General features: G+C 23.7%; 1 protein-coding gene across 2 annotated transcripts; it reads left to right on the top strand.

Annotated features, from left to right (window-relative positions):
* The first annotated feature begins 461 nt into the window (after positions 1-461).
* LOC126905843 (ubiquitin carboxyl-terminal hydrolase 47-like) lies at positions 462-20,787 on the top strand. 2 transcript variants are annotated; one of them, XM_050685937.1, is made up of 25 exons: positions 462-621; positions 2,698-2,776; positions 2,884-3,126; positions 3,182-3,484; positions 10,144-10,465; positions 14,532-14,710; positions 15,132-15,306; positions 15,698-15,819; positions 15,876-16,069; positions 16,250-16,430; positions 16,493-16,708; positions 16,764-16,931; positions 16,990-17,169; positions 17,234-17,414; positions 17,670-17,905; positions 17,972-18,095; positions 18,178-18,285; positions 18,348-18,468; positions 18,553-18,622; positions 18,716-18,845; positions 18,912-19,174; positions 19,618-19,736; positions 19,798-20,062; positions 20,117-20,256; positions 20,462-20,787. In XM_050685937.1, exons 3-25 carry the CDS (start codon positions 2,887-2,889, stop codon positions 20,559-20,561), a joined length of 4,137 nt encoding a protein of 1,378 aa, XP_050541894.1. In that variant the 5' UTR covers positions 462-621; positions 2,698-2,776; positions 2,884-2,886; the 3' UTR covers positions 20,562-20,787. The 2 variants fall into 2 exon arrangements, with proteins under 2 accessions (XP_050541894.1, XP_050541895.1); XM_050685938.1 differs by lacking the exons at positions 462-621; positions 2,698-2,776; positions 2,884-3,126; positions 3,182-3,484 and adding an exon at positions 5,235-5,367.
* Positions 20,788-20,969: the final 182 nt, after the last annotated feature.

The raw sequence follows: 20,969 nt of genomic DNA on the forward strand, positions 1-20,969 counted from the left end.
TTATTAGTTTTTTCTTGTTGATTAATATGTCGTTTAACAATATTCTTATTGAATAAAGAAAATTTTCATTAAAAAAATACCAAATATATAAAATAATATTTCGATGGTTAAATGTGTCAAAAACGACACATTATTCAAAATCGACATTTTGATTTACTATGATAAGAGAAGAAATATATTTTTTAAGAAGATGATATATTTGAAAATAAATTAAATTGTACCGTCTTATACTATTAGAAAATAGGTGTATTAAGGACAAGTAACATTTATGTAAATGTTATGAATTAAATTACTGAATTCTTGATAATATAAGTTGATTAAGTTATCCGTCTTGTTTTGTAAACTACCTCTAATTATTTTCCAATAACCATTTTCCCGCTAGTATCTCTAGTTTTTCTTCCACGCATGAAGGTTATTTCTGAATGATAAGTATATTTCTACTAATTGAAATGAACCTAAAAACTTCAAGTTTTATTAGTAATTTATAATTTTTTTTATTTTAACTTCAATATTTGATCATTATAAGTTGTATTCCAAGACTTTGTTTTATTGTAACCAGTAATTAAAATAATAATTTATGTATTCTAACAATTTGATATGCGATAAAAAGAAAGAGAAATGGTGAGTACACATTTAAGTTAAATCAATTTTTTTTTGTTATGTATAATTATATAATTTTTTGAAGCTTTTATTCTACTCTATGATCACAGTACACAGTTTGGCATTTTACCTTTTTTAATTCGTGAAAGTATTTATGTTGATGGTTTTTTTAATTGTGTATAATAATTTTTAAAAATATTGTACTTTATATTTATGTTTATAAATATATGTATGTACTTATATTATATTTTCTAAGATAATTTCATCAGTATTTTATTGAATCTCTAACTTAAATTAATATGGAGTTTGATTATTTTATAGTTTGTTCAATAGACTTCTATTTTTATAGTATAAATTTATAATTTTGTGTGTGGATATACATCAATATCTATTTGTAGTTGTAACAACTATTCTATATTTTATTTATTGACTAGTTATCAATTTCAATGTTATTTCCTTATTTAAAAAATAATTTTTTATGTGTATTGTATTTATTTTAATTATTTTATCCAATATTCATATTCTTCAACTTATGAAAATAGTTTTATGATTTATTTTTTAACTATTTTTACCCACATAACATATTTGTTGCCAAAAGTGTAAACCTAGTAAATATTTATCACTATTGCTTAATAATAACATTTTAAAATTAAAATCAACTGATTTAAAAATTTTAATATATCATTTCAGAAATGACACAAGTTACTAATTTTTCAAATTTTATGATAATGTATATAATTAAGATTACCATTCAAATTTGTATTATCCCAAAAACTACCAAATACACTTGCAGTTTTATGTTTTAAATATTTTAAATTTAAATTTTATGACTAATGTTATTTTTAAAATGATCATTTTATTTATATTAATCTTTTTTACTTTAAAATAATAATAGTTATTATTACTACAGCATGGAATTATATGCATTTATAAATTTTGTTTAAGCTTTTTGAGACTAAAGTTTATACAATTTTGTTTTAGGATTATATTGTATTATAGAAATGTTTTTCATTTTAGAAGAGTAAAAAGATTATAAAATGTTATAATGAAGGCATTATAACATTAATACAAACACATTACTATTTTCAAGTAATTTAATTAAAATGTGTAAAATAGGCTAATGGTGAGTTCGGAATAACTTAACAAAATGTATAAATGCATATAATTCCGTGCTCTAATTATTACTAAAATGACTTCAATATTAATTGTTACAATAAAAGAAAAGCTATTAAAAAGTATTTTATTGTTATTATTATTTTTTTATTAGATATATGATCTTTAAGTTTAATCTAATCGTTTATATTAAAGGTTTTTATAATTTTAATACTGTTTTTCTTTCTAATTTTGTTCTGATTTCAAATTATTTTATATTTTACAGAACATTTGTTTATATAAAATTGTTTGTGTTTGATTATTTTTTCATAAATATGTTTTGTTAAACTAAAAATAAAATGGTTTTGCAAAAATTTCAAGTAAATTTTATATTAGCATGTATTTTGCTCGGATTAGTCTAATTTTGACACTCCTTATGACCCCATAATACGTCACTAACTATTTTCTGGGACTTGGCAAAATGTCAAACACCTTTAAATAAATCATTGGTTTCCTTAATATGTTATTTAACACACAGCTCCATAATCTTGTTATAATTTATTTTATGAAATTAAAGATTACTATAATTAGTGCTTAAATAAGCTAAAATAATAATTTTTTCTTTAAAAATATTTATAAATGAAATTAGATGAAGTTTTATAGAACGATACTACCATATCTATAAATTATAAATTTTGATTTTTTTTTATAATTTTAGTAAACTTTAAAATAATAAAATGTACTGTTATTAAACAATTTTAATTTGTAATAAGGTTTTTCTAATTAAAATAAAATATATGACTCATTTTCTTTAGTCTACAATCTCATCATTCAAGAGTTTCTCTTATAGTTGTTGAGATAAAAATAGTGTGAGTAGTGGTGGGAAGCATGAAACTTGGCGGCAGCTAACTATTACATTAATGAAATATAACTTATTTGTGTGTTACACATATTTCTGTTTACTGTGTTATTTGATACTGTCCTGATAGTTTTTTTTTTTTACAGTAAAAATGTAACAAAATGATTTTTTATGCATTTTAAGTATTGTTGCCCTTTTTTGGACGGAATACATATTTGAACTAAGGTAATTCACTCTAAACTAGTTTTATTAATATGTATTATAATATAATATTATATAATCATACAAATAAATATTTATACATGTATAATTTTTTTTATATATGAATGAAGAATATGGTAAATGTAGTAGATGATACAGAAAGTAAAGAACAAGCAAAGTGCTTGGTACGAAAATTTGACAATCCTCATGACAAAACATTTGATTTAGATAAATTTGAATGTGTAGTTACTAAAAAAGAAACTGTTACTAACTTTATACACAATGTAGCTCACCATTATAATATGGATTTCGATTCATTTTACTTAACTTTAAGTTCATATAAATCAAATATTTCTTCTGATTCTAATGATAAGGTAATTTATATTTCCTTACACTTATGATTTTAATACATTTATTATATATTTTTAGCCTAAATTACTTGCTGGAGATACTCAACTATTATGTGATGTTGGTGTAGTTTACGGAGATGATGTTATGAATCGATTTGTATTAACTGAAAACTGTCTTCAAGAAGAATCTGATAAAGCTGATTGTGTTGTTCGAGTACAAATGTCTAATAAGGTTTATCCCTTAACTGTAGAGAAATACCAAACTGCTGGTCAGTTATACAAACAAGTTTTTCAACTATGTGAAACTGACAACATCAATACAGACTCATTTGTTTTAACATTCAATTGTTATGATTTGGAAGCGACTACTGAATTAGTTAAAGTAGGTTAATTTTCGTTCATTAAAATAAAATATTGTAATGTATAAAAGTCAAAGAGGAGGAATTTGAAATAATAATTTATAGAAAAATAACTATAAAATTACAAATTAATTCAACAAATTATTTGTAAGTGTTAATGAATTATCACATAGTATTAAAATATTTAGTGATGAGTTTGACATAAATTTAGATGAATTATTTTGAACATAAAATTACTTCTAGTGTTTTGAGTTTTAATTATTATATTTTATTACTTGATAGATTTAACTCATCTATTTCATTATTCAGTAATTTTTGTAAGAAAAAAAATTATACGCTTCCCTTCTAAACTAAAGATCTAAAGATTACAAACTAAGATCAACTACAGATCTGAAAAAAAAAAAAAGTTACCTAATTTGAGTAAGATGGTCTTTAAATTCTTCAAACACAGCCAATAAACTTGAGAATTTCGTTATTAATCTGTAGAGTGTTTAATTTAAAAAAATTGATGGATTATTCCAAAAGCTATATGATTTCCTATTTCCTTATTTATATCCTGATTATTGTTTTATGATTTATAAGTGTAATATATGAATTGAATAAATAAATAAATATATATATATATTTATAATATATAAAGGGAAATGGTGTTATTTAAAAAAAATTATGTCAAATGAAAAAGGGATTTTATTATTTCTCATAAAAAAATTGTGTTGAACCATACACTTTTCAATAAGTTATAGCATTATAAATTTAAAAATTTTAAATATAAAATCGAGAATTTTAGTACAATAGTTTTAACATGAATAAGAAATTTCATTAAACGAGGGGAAACTATAGTGATGGGGTCCTTGATATTCATTTAAGTTGAGATAAAAATCTAATGAGAATTAATACCATTTTTAAGGTATTTTAAAATAAAATAAAATACAAAATTGAGAATTTTAACACAAAAATATTTTTGAATACGGTAGTCATTTTCACCATGAAGACAAAATAAAGTTCGCATTTTTTTTTTTCATAGTAGATTACATTACATAAGCTTTAATTTAAAATATATAAAAAAATGTCAGTATTTCCAGAACATTTTAAAAGATAAATTGAAAAAGTTCAACTTTCTAAATGCATTTTTTTAGTTTTGAACCCTCCCTCCTGTATAAAGCAAATTTGGTTCGATTTTAAAAAAAGTATGTCTATTGAAAGATTTATATAAATACTACTTCTCATTAAAAAATTGTATTGATACATACATTTTTTAAATAGTTATAGCATAATAAAGTTAAAAATGTAAAATATAAAATCGATATTTTTAATAGATATAGATGACCGGTTTCACATAGTAAAACATTTATGATGAAATACAAAGTAATGTAAATTCAACATAAAAATTATCCATTATATTGATAATTTTTTAAAAATGAAATGTTTTAAATCGCTTGATAATACAGTATAATTCTAAGGGTTTATTTTAATGATCTTTCATAACTTAAATATAAATATAATAAATATTTTAAATAAAATAACCGCTTAGTATTATAAAAATAATATATTTTTAATTAAACACACAAAAACGTAATTTATACACGTTATAAAAATATATTTATGGATTTTCTTTTAAAAAATAATTATACAAGTGTTTTTATGAAAAAAATCTTCCTGTTATTTAAATATAAATAAATAATAGGTTTGATTACGTGTGTGTGTATTCTATGACTAATTTTATAAAAAAAAAATGTTTTGACTATTTATCACAACGTCATTAAATTAATCAGTTTTTAACATTAATAAGATACTTTTTAATTTTTTAAATTACAACTGCGAAATGTATTCATTTTCAATCTTATTTTTCATAGTTTGCTGGGTAACAGCATTTTCAGCGTCTGTCCATACATTTACTGATAAAAAGGTAACGTTTAGTTTATAAAAGTTTTCCGCGGAAAGAAAATTTGTTGGAAATTAGTATACGCATTGAAACGTTTTACTACCGTGATTTTAATCACTATTAATCAGTACTAATCTAAAGCAAATGCAACAACTACACTATGCTGGGTACCGACTATGTTTAACTTTTAATATTTATATTTAAATACTAAATTATAATATTTATCTACATGTAAAAACAAATGTATAATTATCTGTTCTTTTGCGCATTATTACACAATAGTGTTCGTCAACGATATCAATATTGCCAATTTTTTTCATTTTTCCATGATATCAATTATTTTTAAAATATCGCAATAACCGAAAAAAAAACTGTTTGAATTTTGGTCACTGTTATAAAGTATATATATTATTTCATATTAGGCTTATAACATTTCTTGATAATCTTGTTAATATTTTTTGTATTAAAATATATTATTAAATATACAGTGTTCAGTAAGTAAGGAAACTGATCAATTGTTATTAACAATTAAAACAATAGAAATCCGTTTCCGTACTTACTGAACCTTTATAAAATTGAGATAAGACGAAAAATGATATTTATTCATACAAAATTCTATTCTTAGATTAGGTTTTTTATTATAACATTGTTTTTTACGAAGTAATGTACGAGGAGAATTATAAAAAGAAATTTTAAAATTAGAAGATATACTGCGACAACTGGTCAAAACTAGTGATGGGCATTTTCGAATATTTTAAACTATCGAATAGTATTCGATAGTTTTTAAAACTATTCGAATAAACTATCGAATAGTTTTAAAAAATATTCGAATGGACTAGCGAATGATTTCAAAAAATATTCGATTAGTTCTATCTAAAATTTTTATTAAGTGCACTTAATTATAATAAGAAGATAATTAACGAATACTTAAAATAAATTATTGTACAATTAATAATAGTATAAAGTACCATTTTACTAGTATTTCAGAAGTTATTGCATTTTAAAAATGTACTGGGGTCAGTCGCAGTGTAAGGGGAGTACACTGATTTTCATAAATATTACATAAATCAAATTGATAAAGCATAGATAATTAAACTTATTTAAATTTTTTTGATTTTTTTAAGTCGAGAAATATAACTTTAAAATTTGAACTAGCTTAAATTACCATTTTTTTTAGTCGACGGAAGCGACTTATGGTTGCCGAGTCGGTAGCACTTGTATATTACGCGCTTGGGGGGTTCAAGTTTCCAATCCGCGAATGGCAAGGAATATTTTGAATGTTTTTCTTAATTCTTTTTAAGTTAGAATAAATGTTCAATTCCTATGATTTTTATCTAATTTAGATTCAATAACTTCAATGTAGTCGCCNTTTAGATTCAAAAACTTCAATGTAGTCGTCCCTCGGGAGAAGAAATTTCTTATTCATATTTATATTACTATATTTTAGGTTTTAGCTTTGATGCAAATCTGAGAAGGTAATTATATGACTATCATTTATTTTCTCTGCTCTAACTTGACCTACTTTTTTCAACGTCAATTAATTACAATTTATATGTAGGTGAAGATATTGCCCTCATAAATTGAAAAAAAATTCTAATTTAAAAATTCAATTAAACAGTTACTTATCCCATGTTCTCTATACAGACAATTAAAATCATTTATTTATAATGTTTTCAAAGTATTTATTGACGAATCAAGTTCAATTTTTTTTTGTTCTTATTAATTTTTTTATATGTAATTACTTATTTTTTAATAATAAGTAATAATATTAAAACTTAGAAGTGATAGAAAAAATCTAATTGCACATTTGAAAACATCGCGAAAAGTATATTTTTGTTACTAATAAAGTTCCTTGTAGTTCAGTGCATAAAACTTATAACTTTGTTATAAGTAACAAAAAATTTTTTTGTAAAAAAGTATTGCATCAAGTCCTTTAAATTTTTATACGCGTTAAAAGTAAAGAAATATACAACTACTTTATTATTTTTATATTATCTCCGTAAAAATTACAATATTAAATTATTGAATATCAATTTCATACTAATTATATTACTATAATTATCATTTATTCATATATTATAGTTATAAATCAAATAACTAATCGGGATAAAATTAAGAGAATAACTCTTATTCCCTTAATTTTAATTGTTGCTTAAAAATAATCTACCAATTTCTTAAAATTAAACACTATCTACAGATTTGCATCGAAGCGTTTCTTATGATAGTGATTTTAATCACTGTCAGATATCATCTATACTTGTCCCAACTATGCCACCCTCATACTGTGCCGTAACCCCACTGTGCTACCGTGTAGTATTTTTTTAATTTTGCAGTATTTTAATAACAAAATTTGAAGCTCAAACAATAAAAAAAAACCAGCACAGGGGGGTCGCGGCACAGTGGAAAACGCTTCGATGAAATCTTTAGATAGTGTTTAATTTTAAAAAATTGGTGGATTATTTCAAAAGCTACATGATCTGCTATTTTCTTCTTAATATCCTGAATGAAAAATGGGATTATTAAAAAATATTATTTCTCATGAAAAAATTGTGTTGAACCATACACTTTTCAATACGTTATAGCATTATAAATTTTAAAATGTAAAAAGTAAAATCGAGAATTTTCACAAAAAATAGCATTTGGTAGCCATTTTCACCATGAAAACAAGTACAGAGGTCAATTTTTTTTTTCATGATAAAAGTACATTACATTAGCTTTAATTTAAGATATATATAAAAGTGTCAGACCTTCTGGAACATTTTCAAAAGTTAAATTGAAAAAGTTAATNATATATATATAAAAGTGTCAGACTTTCCGGAACATTTTCAAAAGTTAAGTTGAAAAAGTTCTACTTTCTATATGCATTTTTTATATTTGAAGCCCCACGTATATAGGGAAATGGTCTGGTTTAAAAAAAAAAGTATGTCAAATGAAAGATGTATATAAATACTACCTCTCATGAAAAAATTGTATTGATCTATACATTTTTTTAAAAGTTATAGCATTTTAAAGTAAAAAATGTAAAATATAAAATCGAGAATTTTCACAAAAAATAGCATTTGGTAGCCATTTTCACCATGAAGACAAGTCCAGAGGTCAAATTTTTTTTTTCCATAATAAAGTATATTACATTATCTTTAATTTAAGATATATATATATAAAAGTGTCAGACTTTCCGGAACATTTTCAAAAGTTAAGTTGAAAAAGTTCTACTTTCTATATGCATTTTTTATATTTGAAGCCCCACGTATATAGGGAAATGGTCTGGTTTAAAAAAAAAAGTATGTCAAATGAAAGATGTATATAAATACTACCTCTCATGAAAAAATTGTATTGATCTATACATTTTTTTAAAAGTTATAGCATTTTAAAGTAAAAAATGTAAAATATAAAATCGAGAATTTTCACAAAAAATAGCATTCGGTAGCCGTTTTCACCATGAAGACAAGTCCAGAGGTCAAATTTTTTTTTTCCATAATAAAGTATATTACATTATCTTTAATTTAAGATATATATATATAAAAGTGTCAGACCTTCTGGAACATTTTCAAAAGTTAAATTGAAAAAGTTAATTTTTTGTGAAAAGTTGTAACTTTAAATCCCCCTCTGTGTGCAGGTTAAGTGTCAGATTTACAAAAAAAATATACCAAATGATAGGTATAAACATCAAGCATCTTTAAAAAAATAATTATATTGATATGTTCATTTTTGAAAAAGTTACGGCAGTTCTTAGTAAAAAAAATTGAAAAAATTTCGAAAATTAGCGATTTTTAAATTTGTAATTTTTTTGAGGTTTCCCCCATTTACGGGGAACGAGGGAAATTTTTTCAATTTTTGAGAGTAATGTCTTCGACTAGATACGATTTGTGATATTTTGACGTATCGTTGAAAGAAATCCGTTCGGTGAGAGCTGAGAAAAAGTGGTAATAGACACACAAAAAAAAAAAAAGATAATCACATCTTAGTAAAACCAATACCTTCTCGGCATCGCATTGAAGCTAAAATAAATAAAATTATTTTTGTTGTCAATGACCTTTAAGAAGTCTATGATAAAATTTCCAAAAATTTCTGAATAGTAGCAGCACACACATTAGGTGATTTTACATGGAATGACCCTATGGCAATTTAATATCGCTGAAATTCAGTACTCTATCGAATTTCAAAAATGTATCATTGACGAATACTATTACACAATTGATTCGCTGGCCATGAAACTTTGAGAAGTTATTGAGTACAGTCCACTAAAAGTTTCTGGCGTAGAACATATTATTATATTTCATAGTAATAACTTAAAAATGAAAATAACATTTTTTTTAATAATGTACAATATTTTTTAAAAGTTAAAAATTGCTGGCTACATTTTATTTTATCGAGTTAACAAAAAAATTAATTAATTTACACTTAACCACCAAATCAATTATATCTCCAAAACGGCATAATCAGTTTGTTTTAGTTAAATAGAAAATTTTAGCTTCAAATATTGAAAATATCAGATCGCTGTATTAAATTTTATTAGAATTTAGTTTAGAATTCTCAAGAAGTATGAAATAATAATAATTGTTTAATAATTCAAGATACCTTACATTAAATTTTTTTCTCATTTAAAATGGTAAAAAATTTGAAAGATAAAATAATACATTTTTGCTTATCAATTTGTTATTTTACGCAGGATAAATTATTTACTAACTTTTTACTGTTGTATGTAATGTACTGTTGTTGTATAGTATTAATAAACAATTTTCATTAGTTATATACAAATTTTATTATAAAGTATGAACTAATTGAAGTTTTATTAATTAGAATGATATAACTGAAGATGATAGCAGACTTCTTAGTGACATTGGTGTAGTATATCGTCAAGGTGTCAAAAACCGTTTTAAAGTTACAACCAGTAGTTCATTTGATAGCACTGAAAATGATACTTCTTCGAAATCATGTTCACCGACACAAGATATAAAAGCTGAAGGTCTATATTCAAAAATGAATTCAGTTCGTAGAAATGGTTTAGATGCAACTTCAGTAGTTGAAAATAATGTGTTATATCCATCTTCACCAATGTCAATGCTTACCTTGCCATCGACAAGTATGGTATACAGCCGATCTACAAAAAAAACTCATACAGGTATAGAATGATCTATTATTTTTAAATTAACGATAATTAACAAAGTATAATTTTAATATGAATTATAATCAATAAAATAACCATTAACTGTTTTTACTTGGTATTTAAATTAACATACATTTTTACCAAAAATGGGTGAATATATATATATATAATATTATAGGTTTATCATAAAATAATTTATCATCTATAAATTACTTTTTAGAATTATCCTTTGTAAATGTCTATGTATATTGTCTTTTTAGCTTCGATGCTTAGCTGAGAAGATATTAATTTTACCATGATGTGTTTTTTTTTGTGTCCATTTTTCCTCAACTCTCACAGGACCGTTTTGATGAACAATATGTCAAAAGATCAAAAATCGTATCTAGTTGAAGACATTACCCTTAAAAATTTAAAATAATTCCCTCGTTCCCCGTAAATGGGGAAAATTTCCAAAAAAATTACAATTTTTCAAATCGGGAAATTTCGTAATTTTTTCTTATAACTACCATAACTTTTTTAAAAATTAACAAAATAACTTTATTTTTTTTTTTATTGAAACTTTAGATATTTCCCTTTCATTCGATATAATTTGTTTGAAAATCTAATATTTAACCTGCTCACAGGGGGGGATATAAAATAGCAACTTTTTTACAAAAAGTTCAGCTTTTTCAACTTAACTTTTGAAAATGTTCCGGAAATAATGCGTCCTTTAAAAATTCCTTAATCAAATAAAAAGTACCTTAAACAGCTTTATGCATATAAACAATTAAAATGATTAATTTCTAATATTTTTAATGAATTTATTGTCGAATTAGATTTGATATGATAAAAGTATTGAACTGCAAAAGTAAATAATTTTACTTTGTAATTTATTAATTTTTTTACTCAATTTGTGTGTGCTACTATTAGACTATAAAATTCCAAATTTTTTGTTTACATGTTGCTATATAAATCATTTCTAAAAAAAATGATTGTTAGTTTCTCCTGAATTAATAATAGATTTTTACAATTATAATCAAATTTTATAATACGCTCAATTGAGTAGATCTTTTTAACAACTTTTTTTTTATTAGTTATTTTAGTTAATGTAAATCATTAAAATTAATACAGTTCATATTTCAATAGTAGAATCTTTTTAAACACTAAAAGTTATTAGGAAATGATTACTATTATTTCTATTTAAGTTATCTATTACGATAAAAATACAAAAAAATATTGAGGTTTTCTGATAAATTTACTGTAAATAGTAATTATGAAATTTGCTGACTGCATATTAATCTTAACAATTTCGTTTTTTTCTATTAAATGTATTCAATTTCAAATTTGTAAGTTTAGCTAAAAGTTATAAAAATAAATTCATTTTTTTTAATTATAAACTTTCACTTTAAAGGACGAAAAAAAGTAGGTTAGAAATTATTACTTTTAACATATTAAAAATCAAAATCAAAAATAATTTGAAAAGAATTAATTATAAAAATTATATAATATATAATTAAAAATATTTTGCTTTTGTAATTATCCATCAATTTCTTAGAATTAAACACTATCTACAGATTTGCATCGAAGCGTGTTTCTAATGATAGTGATTTTAATCACTATCAGATTAAATCTATACTGGACCCAAATATGCCACATCCCCACTGTGTTGGGTTTTTTTTAAACGTATATAATTTACTGGCCTATTTAATAAATAATGATGTAATTAAGACTATGACTGGTCCATAGCAACTTTTGGACCAGTACTCGCAGAAAAAAAACATAGAATGTAAGTTGTAGATATAAATACTTTTTACAAATTGAGTACTTACCATTTTTTTTTATAAATCCAACAGTTTATTTAATAAATTACTGTATACATAAAATTTTATCGATTTTCAAAATATTAATATTTACAACTTTTTTCTTATACTTAACAAACAAGTAGAATTACAGATATATTACATGAAATTGTATTACATGTATTATCAAATAATTTTTAGACATTTTTTTTTGTTACTGAAAATATTTTAATTTTAGCTTTGGTTCGAAGCTGATAAGGTATTAATATACTAGGACGTATTTTTATTTGTAACTGATTCTATAAGTTCTCAGCTTATACTAGATCGATTTTCTCTAACAATATGTCAAAAGTTCGTAAATCGTATTTAATTAAAGTCATCACTTCAAAAATTGAAAAAGTTTTCTTATCTACCAATAAATAGGCGGAATCCCCTGAAAATTACAACTTTTGAAATAGGCTAATTGTACTTAAAATTACCATAACTTTTTGAAAGATGGATGAGTCCAAAAAAAAATTTTATTATACCTTAAATATGCCTCTTTAATAACTTAAATTATTTTTGAAAATCTAACTCTTTGCCATAGAAGTGATTTAAAAATAGCAACTTTTGCAACTTTGAAAATGTTCCGAAAATCATAACTTATTCAAATAAATCTTAAATTTAATTTTATGTAATAAATTTGATTAAGAATTTAAAAAAATTGATCTCTAAACTTTTCTTTGTGTTGCAAACCGCTACCGGTAAAAAAAATGTATATAATTTTTTTGTAAAAATGATCGAGTTTCATCTTCAATTTCAACTTTATATTGTTATAATTTGTTGAAAAATTAATTAATCAATACAGATTTTTTTATGAGTACTTTAAGTATGTCCCTTTCATTTGATATACCTTATTTAATAACGTGACCTTTTGTATTCTATAGTGAATTCTAAACTTGAAACATGCGTATAAAATGTAAAACTTTTAAACTTTACTTTTGAAAATATTTCGGAAATACCTTCGCTTTTTCATATATCTTAATTTAAAAATCATGTAATATTAATTTCGAAAAAAAAATTTTGATATCTGGACTTATTTCTAAAATGTAAACTGACATCAAAGTTAAAGAAAAAAGTACAATTTATGTACATAAATCGCAAATTTTATAAAAGTTAAATAAATTGTTATTCGAAAACTTACATGATAGGGTTTTTAATTAAGTGTGTCAACTCTATTGGCATATTAAGAGGTTAGAAAACCAAACGTTCTAATTCTTTATTTTTTTTTTTTTAACTATTTTAATTGAAATCCTTTATAACTTTTTTAATAATACTTTAGATATGACCTTTCATTTAATATATTTTTTTTATTCAAGCTTTATTCCTACCTATATTAGAATTCAAAATAGTGAAATTTCCACATTAAATTTAATTTTTCAACTTAAATTTTGAAAATACTTTGTAAATCCTGTGTACTATAAACAATTTATTTAATTAAGTTTATGTAATATAAGTTTAAAAAATTTTTTCTTAAAACTTATCTTCAAAATTAAATAAAAAATACAATTTTTAGGTAAAAAAAATCCCCAATTTTTGTATTACTATTATTTTTTATCTATTTTAGTGATTATGTCACACCATTACTATATGAGAAAAGTAATATACAAAGATTTAGAACTGCTACATTGTAATTTCTCCAAGAAAATTACTGCACAATATTGAATATAAATTTCATACTACGTTTAATTTCTATAAAATGTATTTATTTATCTATTATATTTACAAAATGTAAAACTAGTAATCAGGATTTAATTAAGGATTAAATAGGAGTTGATGTTGCTTTTGGAGTGATTCAAAAAATTTTTTTTTTAATTAAACACTATAAATTTTAGCATCAAACCATTTTTCATAATAGTGATTTTATCACTGTTGGATATCATCTATACTTGTCACATTTCTGTCTACCACACTGTGGTTTTTTATGTTTATTGTGCTATAGTTTTTTTTTAAATAAAATAAATAGTTCATTTTACTTATAAAGTGGATTTATATAATTTATTTATTTATAAATCATATTAATTTATTATCATAATCGTTTATAATTATAAATGATGAATGTGGCCCCTAATAAAGAAAAAAGTTCATAAGCTTCATTTGTTAACCTTAAATTAAAACTTGCCTAAAAACTAAAAAACCTTCATTGAAGTTATTTAAGGTATACAGAAATAATATACATAAAAAAAAATTGAAATTAGATATTATTTCTATTTTATAAACCTCTTTATTTATTTATTTATTTATTTTTATTATTATGTTGGCAGGTTTTAGGGGTCTGGTTAATCAAGCAATGACGTGCTATTTAAACAGTTTGCTACAAGCTTTGTATATGACACCAGAATTTAGAAATGCACTGTATATGTGGAAATTTGATTTTAATACTAATACTGATGAAGCAAAGTCTATACCTTTTCAACTTCAAAAACTGTTTTTAAACCTTCAAGTTGGTTAATTTCTTTTTTTTAATGTATTAAATGAATAAGAATGAGCTATTCTGTAATATATTTATTTTATGTTAGATATTTCAACCCATTTATTCATATTATTTTGTGTAATTGATTAACTCTTTGTAGGGTTTTCGTTATTGTCAAATGGGCCAACTTAGGGTGGTGGTTAAACCCGGGGCAGTTAAATGTCTATTTAACTGTTCTAACTATTCTATCTAATTATTTAAGTGGTATCAATGTACAACACTAGTAAAATGTTAACTAGTATTGTTAAAAAACAAAATATTTGTTGATAAAAATTAAGTGATGACTTCTGTAAAAAATTTAACTACTCCAAGCTAGCCTATTTAGTGGTAGTTTTTTAACTATAAAAGTTATACTTTCTATAATCTTTATAACTTAATTCATGTTTTTTAGACATCGCCACGTCTTAGTATTGAAACTACAGAACTCACTCGCAGTTTTGGATGGGATTCTAGTGAAGCATGGCAACAACATGATGTTCAAGAACTATGTAGAGTAATGTTTGATGCTCTTGAACAAGAATTTAAAAACACCACTCATGTGGACCTTATAAATCAACTTTATGAAGGTAATCCTCTTAACAATACTAGTACTTCGGTGTTATTTATTTTATCTAATTTTCCAATTTAACATGCAACAGATGAAACTTAAATAACATTTTTTTATTTTAAATGAATTGTATTAATTTTAGTAAAATTATAATCCATTAAAAATTGATAATGTGTAATTTTATGATTAAAATTGTTTGTAATACTGATATGTTTCAATTACACCACATTATAAGTCTAACTAAAGGTTATTAAAATTAGAATGATAATTGCACAGTAGCTTAATAGTATGATATGTTGAGACAATACCTTAGTTATGAATTTTTTTCCGTGTGTAAAAAGTGTCATATTATAATGGGTTATTCTGTATTACAATATTAATGAAATAATTTGATATGATTAATTTTGTAGGTAAAATGATCGATTATGTTAAATGCCAAGAATGTGGTATTGAGAAGTCTAGAGAAGATGCATTCTTAGACATACCATTGCCTATTCGTCCATTTGGAAGTACTAATGCTTATGGAACTATTGTTAGTATATAAAATCATTTGTAAGTAATTGTCTAAAAAACTTTTTTATTTACTAGATGGAAGCTTTACGAGGTTTCACACAACCTGAAACTTTAGATGGTAATAATCAATATTTTTGTGAACGTTGTAATAAGAAGTGTAATGCACATAAAGGCCTTAAATTTAGCAAATTTCCATATATAATGACATTGCACTTAAAGCGGTTTGATTTTGACTACAATACCATGTACCGAATTAAACTTAATGACAAGTATGTGTATATTGACTATATTTGTTGGTAGATATTAGTATAATTTAGTTGAGTTTAAATTATAATAAAAGTTATTATTCATGAATACTAGTTTTAAAATTTCTAAATCAAATTATCTTTTAAATTAATAAGTTTATTTTAAAAATTAGTAGACAAGTTTTTAAGAAATTTTTTATTTAGGGTTGAATTTCCTTTGAAATTAAATGTCAATAGATTTGTTTCAAATAATAAAAATGGTATAGATAAAGATGAAGTGCTGTCTGAAGGGTTTCCTGAAGAATTATTTGGTTCTAATAGCAAATGTGATGATAGTAGTTACACTGGAACAGATAGTTCATCAGCATTAGATGAAATTGATCAGGTATAGTTTTTGATTACTTGAAAATTCTAAGTTATTGTATAATAAATAAAAATATTCACTAGGATGAGGATGAAGGTATTGATGTAACTCAACATAGACATTATGATAAACGTGGAGCAGATATTAATTCTGAAAATGAAACACCTGGACCATATATTTATGAGCTTTATGCAATTATGATACATTCTGGTAGTGCTTCTGGAGGACATTACTATGCTTATATAAAAGATTTCAAATCTGACCAATGGCTTTGTTTCAACGATCAATCAGTTTCCATTGTGAGTATAAGTTTAAAATATCATAAGAGGAATATTTGTAATAATATTTTTACAGATTACTATGGATGACATTGAAAGAAGTTATGGAGGGGGGCCTGTCAGAGGTTATTATTCTGGTCAATATACTTCTAGCACAAATGCTTATATGTTGATGTATAGGCAAATAGATCAGAGAAGAAATAAGAATGCAATGAATCAAGATGAATTTCCACCTCATTTAAAAGTAAATTGGTATTTAAAATTTTGATTTCACAATTTAACAAAAGTAATTATGTTTGAAGGACCTTCATAATTTGTTAGAAAAAAAAGCAGAAGAGGATCGTCAGATGAAAGAGAGAGAGCGTGATGTGGTTAAAGTAGTTGTTCATTTAGCTGAATCACTTGATTCAGGTATGCAAACTTGGCAATTTGACTGTAGCAGAACCACCAGTGTTGAACAACTAAAATCAATGGCTATTGAAGTAATTATTATTAGAAAATAAATAAACTATAAAATCGCTGTTTTCAATGCACAATATTTTTTAGTTCTTCAAAGTAACCAAGCCATGTCATCTCATAATATACAATAAAAATGAACGAGAAATAACTGATAATCTAGAAGACAAGGGTAGTTGTTTAGTATGCAATCTACGATACCAATTGCCATGTATATTACTACTTAAAGTTATTGAAACAGCTATAGATAGCTCTTCAGCATCTCCTGGATGTAAGTATTGTAATTTTTATAATGTTACTTTTTGAATTAGAAAAATGTGGTATCTTGAGCAACATAGTCTGAAAGTTTAGAAATTTTTATGTTCCTCTGAATCTGTGATCTATTTATGACTTCACTAATTATTTAAATTATAAAGTACTTATATTAATCATTTTAACATAATAATTGAAAAAAAAACTTATAATGCTATAAGAGATATTTTTATTTGTCTATTAAATGTGAAACAAAATTCATTATGAATTTTAGGTATTGTCATGAAACTTTTCTTGATCAATTTTGTTGATAATGAAGAAGTGGTAGATACAAATCAACTCATTAAAATTGAAATTGAACGTAATAAACAACTTTCAGATCTCGGTAATTTATTGTGTACAAAATATAACATATCGAAAGAAGCTAACTTACATTTTATAAAACAAAGCTCTGCGAAACCGATGAAATTAGAAAATTACATTGCATGTTCATCAGTTTTTCATAGTCATGTATGTTTAATCAAAGTAAAATGATTTTTATTTAATAATTTTTATTGTGAAATTTATTTTAATTAGGTTTTTGTATTCATTGATCATCGTAATGTAAGTCAAGCTACCATCACGCAAAAAATTAAGAGTACTATAGCACGCTACAATAATACCATTTTACTAGACTTTGTTTTACCTGCTAGAGATACTGGTAAATTAATTTTTGTCCATTTAAATTATTTTAACAACTTTTTTTCTCTTAAGTAAAACTATTCTTTTTTAACTAATTTTAGAAATATTAAATAAATTAATGATGAATTATAAGAATAATACTTTTAATGAGCATGCTAAAGCTACATCAATTTATTCAATAAACAAACAAAATGGTGATATTCTAGAAGGTAAAGTTGTATTATAATTGTTTTTAAAATATCTTAACTTGATTTTAATTATTTACTTGTAGATTGTGAATTACCCACTGATGAAAATAATTTAGTGACGAATCCTGAAGAAATGTGTGTTGTTCCAAATGGTAATGGAAGTGGTGATCAAAGTGAAGATAGTAGTATTACTGATAGCGAAAGGTAATTTTTACTAATTAATAATACATTAAAATATTAAAATTATGATTTTTTACTTAAAATAAAACCAATTTTATTATTGCTTAGGACAATAAAAGGTGATGAAGTTGAAGAATTTCAAATAGGTTCTCATGCCTTTGAACATGATTCAATAAAGGTGTGTACATATTTCTCAAAACTAGTATTAATTAATTTTTGTTTGTTATTTATTACTATCAAAAGTTATTTAATTTTTTATAAATTTATGTAGGTTTATGAACATAATAAACTAGATGAAAATTGGGATGGAACTGAAGATGATGATGATGAAAATGAGTATCAATTGAATGAGAAATACTATTTCAAAGTTACAGCTTTACCCCAAGATGTATCACATGACAGTAAATGAAAATTTTTTAACTTGATTACTATGATAGTCTTATACTATATAATTAACTATTTTGTAGATCATTTGTATGCCTATGTGGATAAACGTATGACAGTTAAAGAACTTAAAGATAATTTAGTTCCCTTAATTAAAATACAATCTGAATATTTTATTCTTAACCGTTTCAATTCTGATTCATCTCTAGAAGAGTTAGCATTGCCTAGCAGCTCATTAGAAGATTTGAATAATTCTGACATAATACAAATTACAGTTGGACAAGCATTAAGAGATGGCGAGTATCGTGGAAGCGTTTTCTTGCCAGAAACTGTTGAAGAAACTAGAGTGAGTACAGCATAACTGTTACATTTATGAATGTTTAGGTATACTATGAACTCAATCAAGATCTATTTTATAATTTAATTTTTTTTGTTATATATAAATTATAATCATAATAGTTTAAGACAAAAAATTCTTTAAAACTTAACAAAACAGAATAAAATTTCATTTTTTGCCTGTTGTATGGAATATTTCTAGCAAAATTAAACTGAGTGTTTTATCTATTTTATATTTAAAACTTAAAAATTGCCCCTTTAACATAGTATTAAAATAATAAAAACTTATTATTAAATGTTAATAGAAAAGTATATAGATCTTTTTTGTCTACATCATATGAGTTATTGAATGGTGATTTTACTTTTTAATATTTATTCTTCTAATTTAAAAAAAAAAACTCCGAGTTACTCCTTAATTAAACTATATAAGTATTAAAAAAAAATTCTCTTTAGGTTGTTATGAAAAAAATGTTTGATTGGGTTATCACTGTTGGTACTTCTGTAATAGATACTAAAAAAGAACTGCTTGCCGTATTAAAGAAAACTAAAAATATAGAAATACCCTTAGAAAGGTAATTATAAATAAATAAATTAATGTATGGTTATCTTTGAGTAAAAACTAAATTACACTAGGTGTCGATTGCGTAAGAAAAAAGGAGATGCATTATTACGCTGTTATTTTAATGAAGAAATTTGGAATGAAGACATTGGACAAGGGTGGGAAATGATAATTTTAGATCTTATAGATCGTACTGAATTAGAATTGGGTAAAACAAAGAGACTTATGTTTGTTAACCATGTTGAAGAGAATGGAACACAGCAGCGTCTAATGTCAGAAATGGAATTTGTTGTTGATATAGCATCTACAATATCAGCTAATACACAATTAGCAAGTGAAGTATGTTTTAAAAATTATATCTTTACCTTTTACTAAGTATATATATTTTTAAAGATCTCAAAAAAACTCAGTATTTCCGAGGATCAACTAGAACTGGGTTATATGCATGGAAACTTAAATGATATTGTATGGAAAACTAGAATTACAAACTGGTCATTTAGTTTATCTGATGATAACACTATTTTGTTTTGTCGGTAAATATACATACAATGCTTTCCTAGTTTTTAAATTTAATTATTTTTGTTATCACAAGACCATACAGCTCGAATGAAAATTTATGATAAATGCATAATGCTTGATTCTGTTATACTGTATAATATAAATAAATATATATGTTTTTATTCACTGTAATTTTATTATTTTAATTTAATTTCGTCATAAATGTTTATTAATTTTTAGAAATGGAACCTCTTGTAATCGAGATCTTACACTTACTAAAGGCCGCAAAACTCAACCAAAAGAACGACCTTTGAAAATTTATACTATTAAAAATGAATAAGTATTTTGTTATTTGTAAGGTTCAAATGGAATGTACACATAAAAGTTACTGTCTATTTATTTATTAATAATGGAAGAGAAAACCTAATTGTAAATTCTTGCTTATAATCTTTTTTGTTAAAAAAATATACTTGTATTTTCATTTAACTCCTTCAAGTATGTTTTTCAATAACTATGAGTACAATGTTTATTTTTCTATTTTGAAAATATTTACTAGTTATTTCTGATTTAATGAGTTCTTTATGTCTGTGATACACAATACAAATAAAATATAGTTTTTGTACGATAATAAATGTATGAAAATATATTTTTCAAATGCTTTTAAATCTTAAGTATATTTTTTAAAATTAAAAATTTATACATACAAAAACTTGAGTATTATAGTATTTATACAAATAAATAATTTTTG

This window comes from Daktulosphaira vitifoliae, unplaced genomic scaffold (assembly GCF_025091365.1).
Source record: "Daktulosphaira vitifoliae isolate Bord-2020 unplaced genomic scaffold, ASM2509136v1 Scaffold_4, whole genome shotgun sequence".
In the NCBI taxonomy this organism is placed as follows: Eukaryota; Metazoa; Arthropoda; class Insecta; order Hemiptera; family Phylloxeridae; genus Daktulosphaira; species Daktulosphaira vitifoliae.

Excerpts from the sequence above, each read along its gene's own strand:
- LOC126905843 (XM_050685937.1), top strand. The coding sequence starts at position 2,887 with ATGGTAAATGTAGTAGATGATACAGAAAGTAAAGAACAAGCAAAGTGC. Across the intron at positions 16,431-16,492 it reads CATTAGATGAAATTGATCAG|GATGAGGATGAAGGTATTGA; the intron begins GTATAGTTTTTG and ends AATATTCACTAG. Across the intron at positions 20,063-20,116 it reads ATACACAATTAGCAAGTGAA|ATCTCAAAAAAACTCAGTAT; the intron begins GTATGTTTTAAA and ends ATATTTTTAAAG.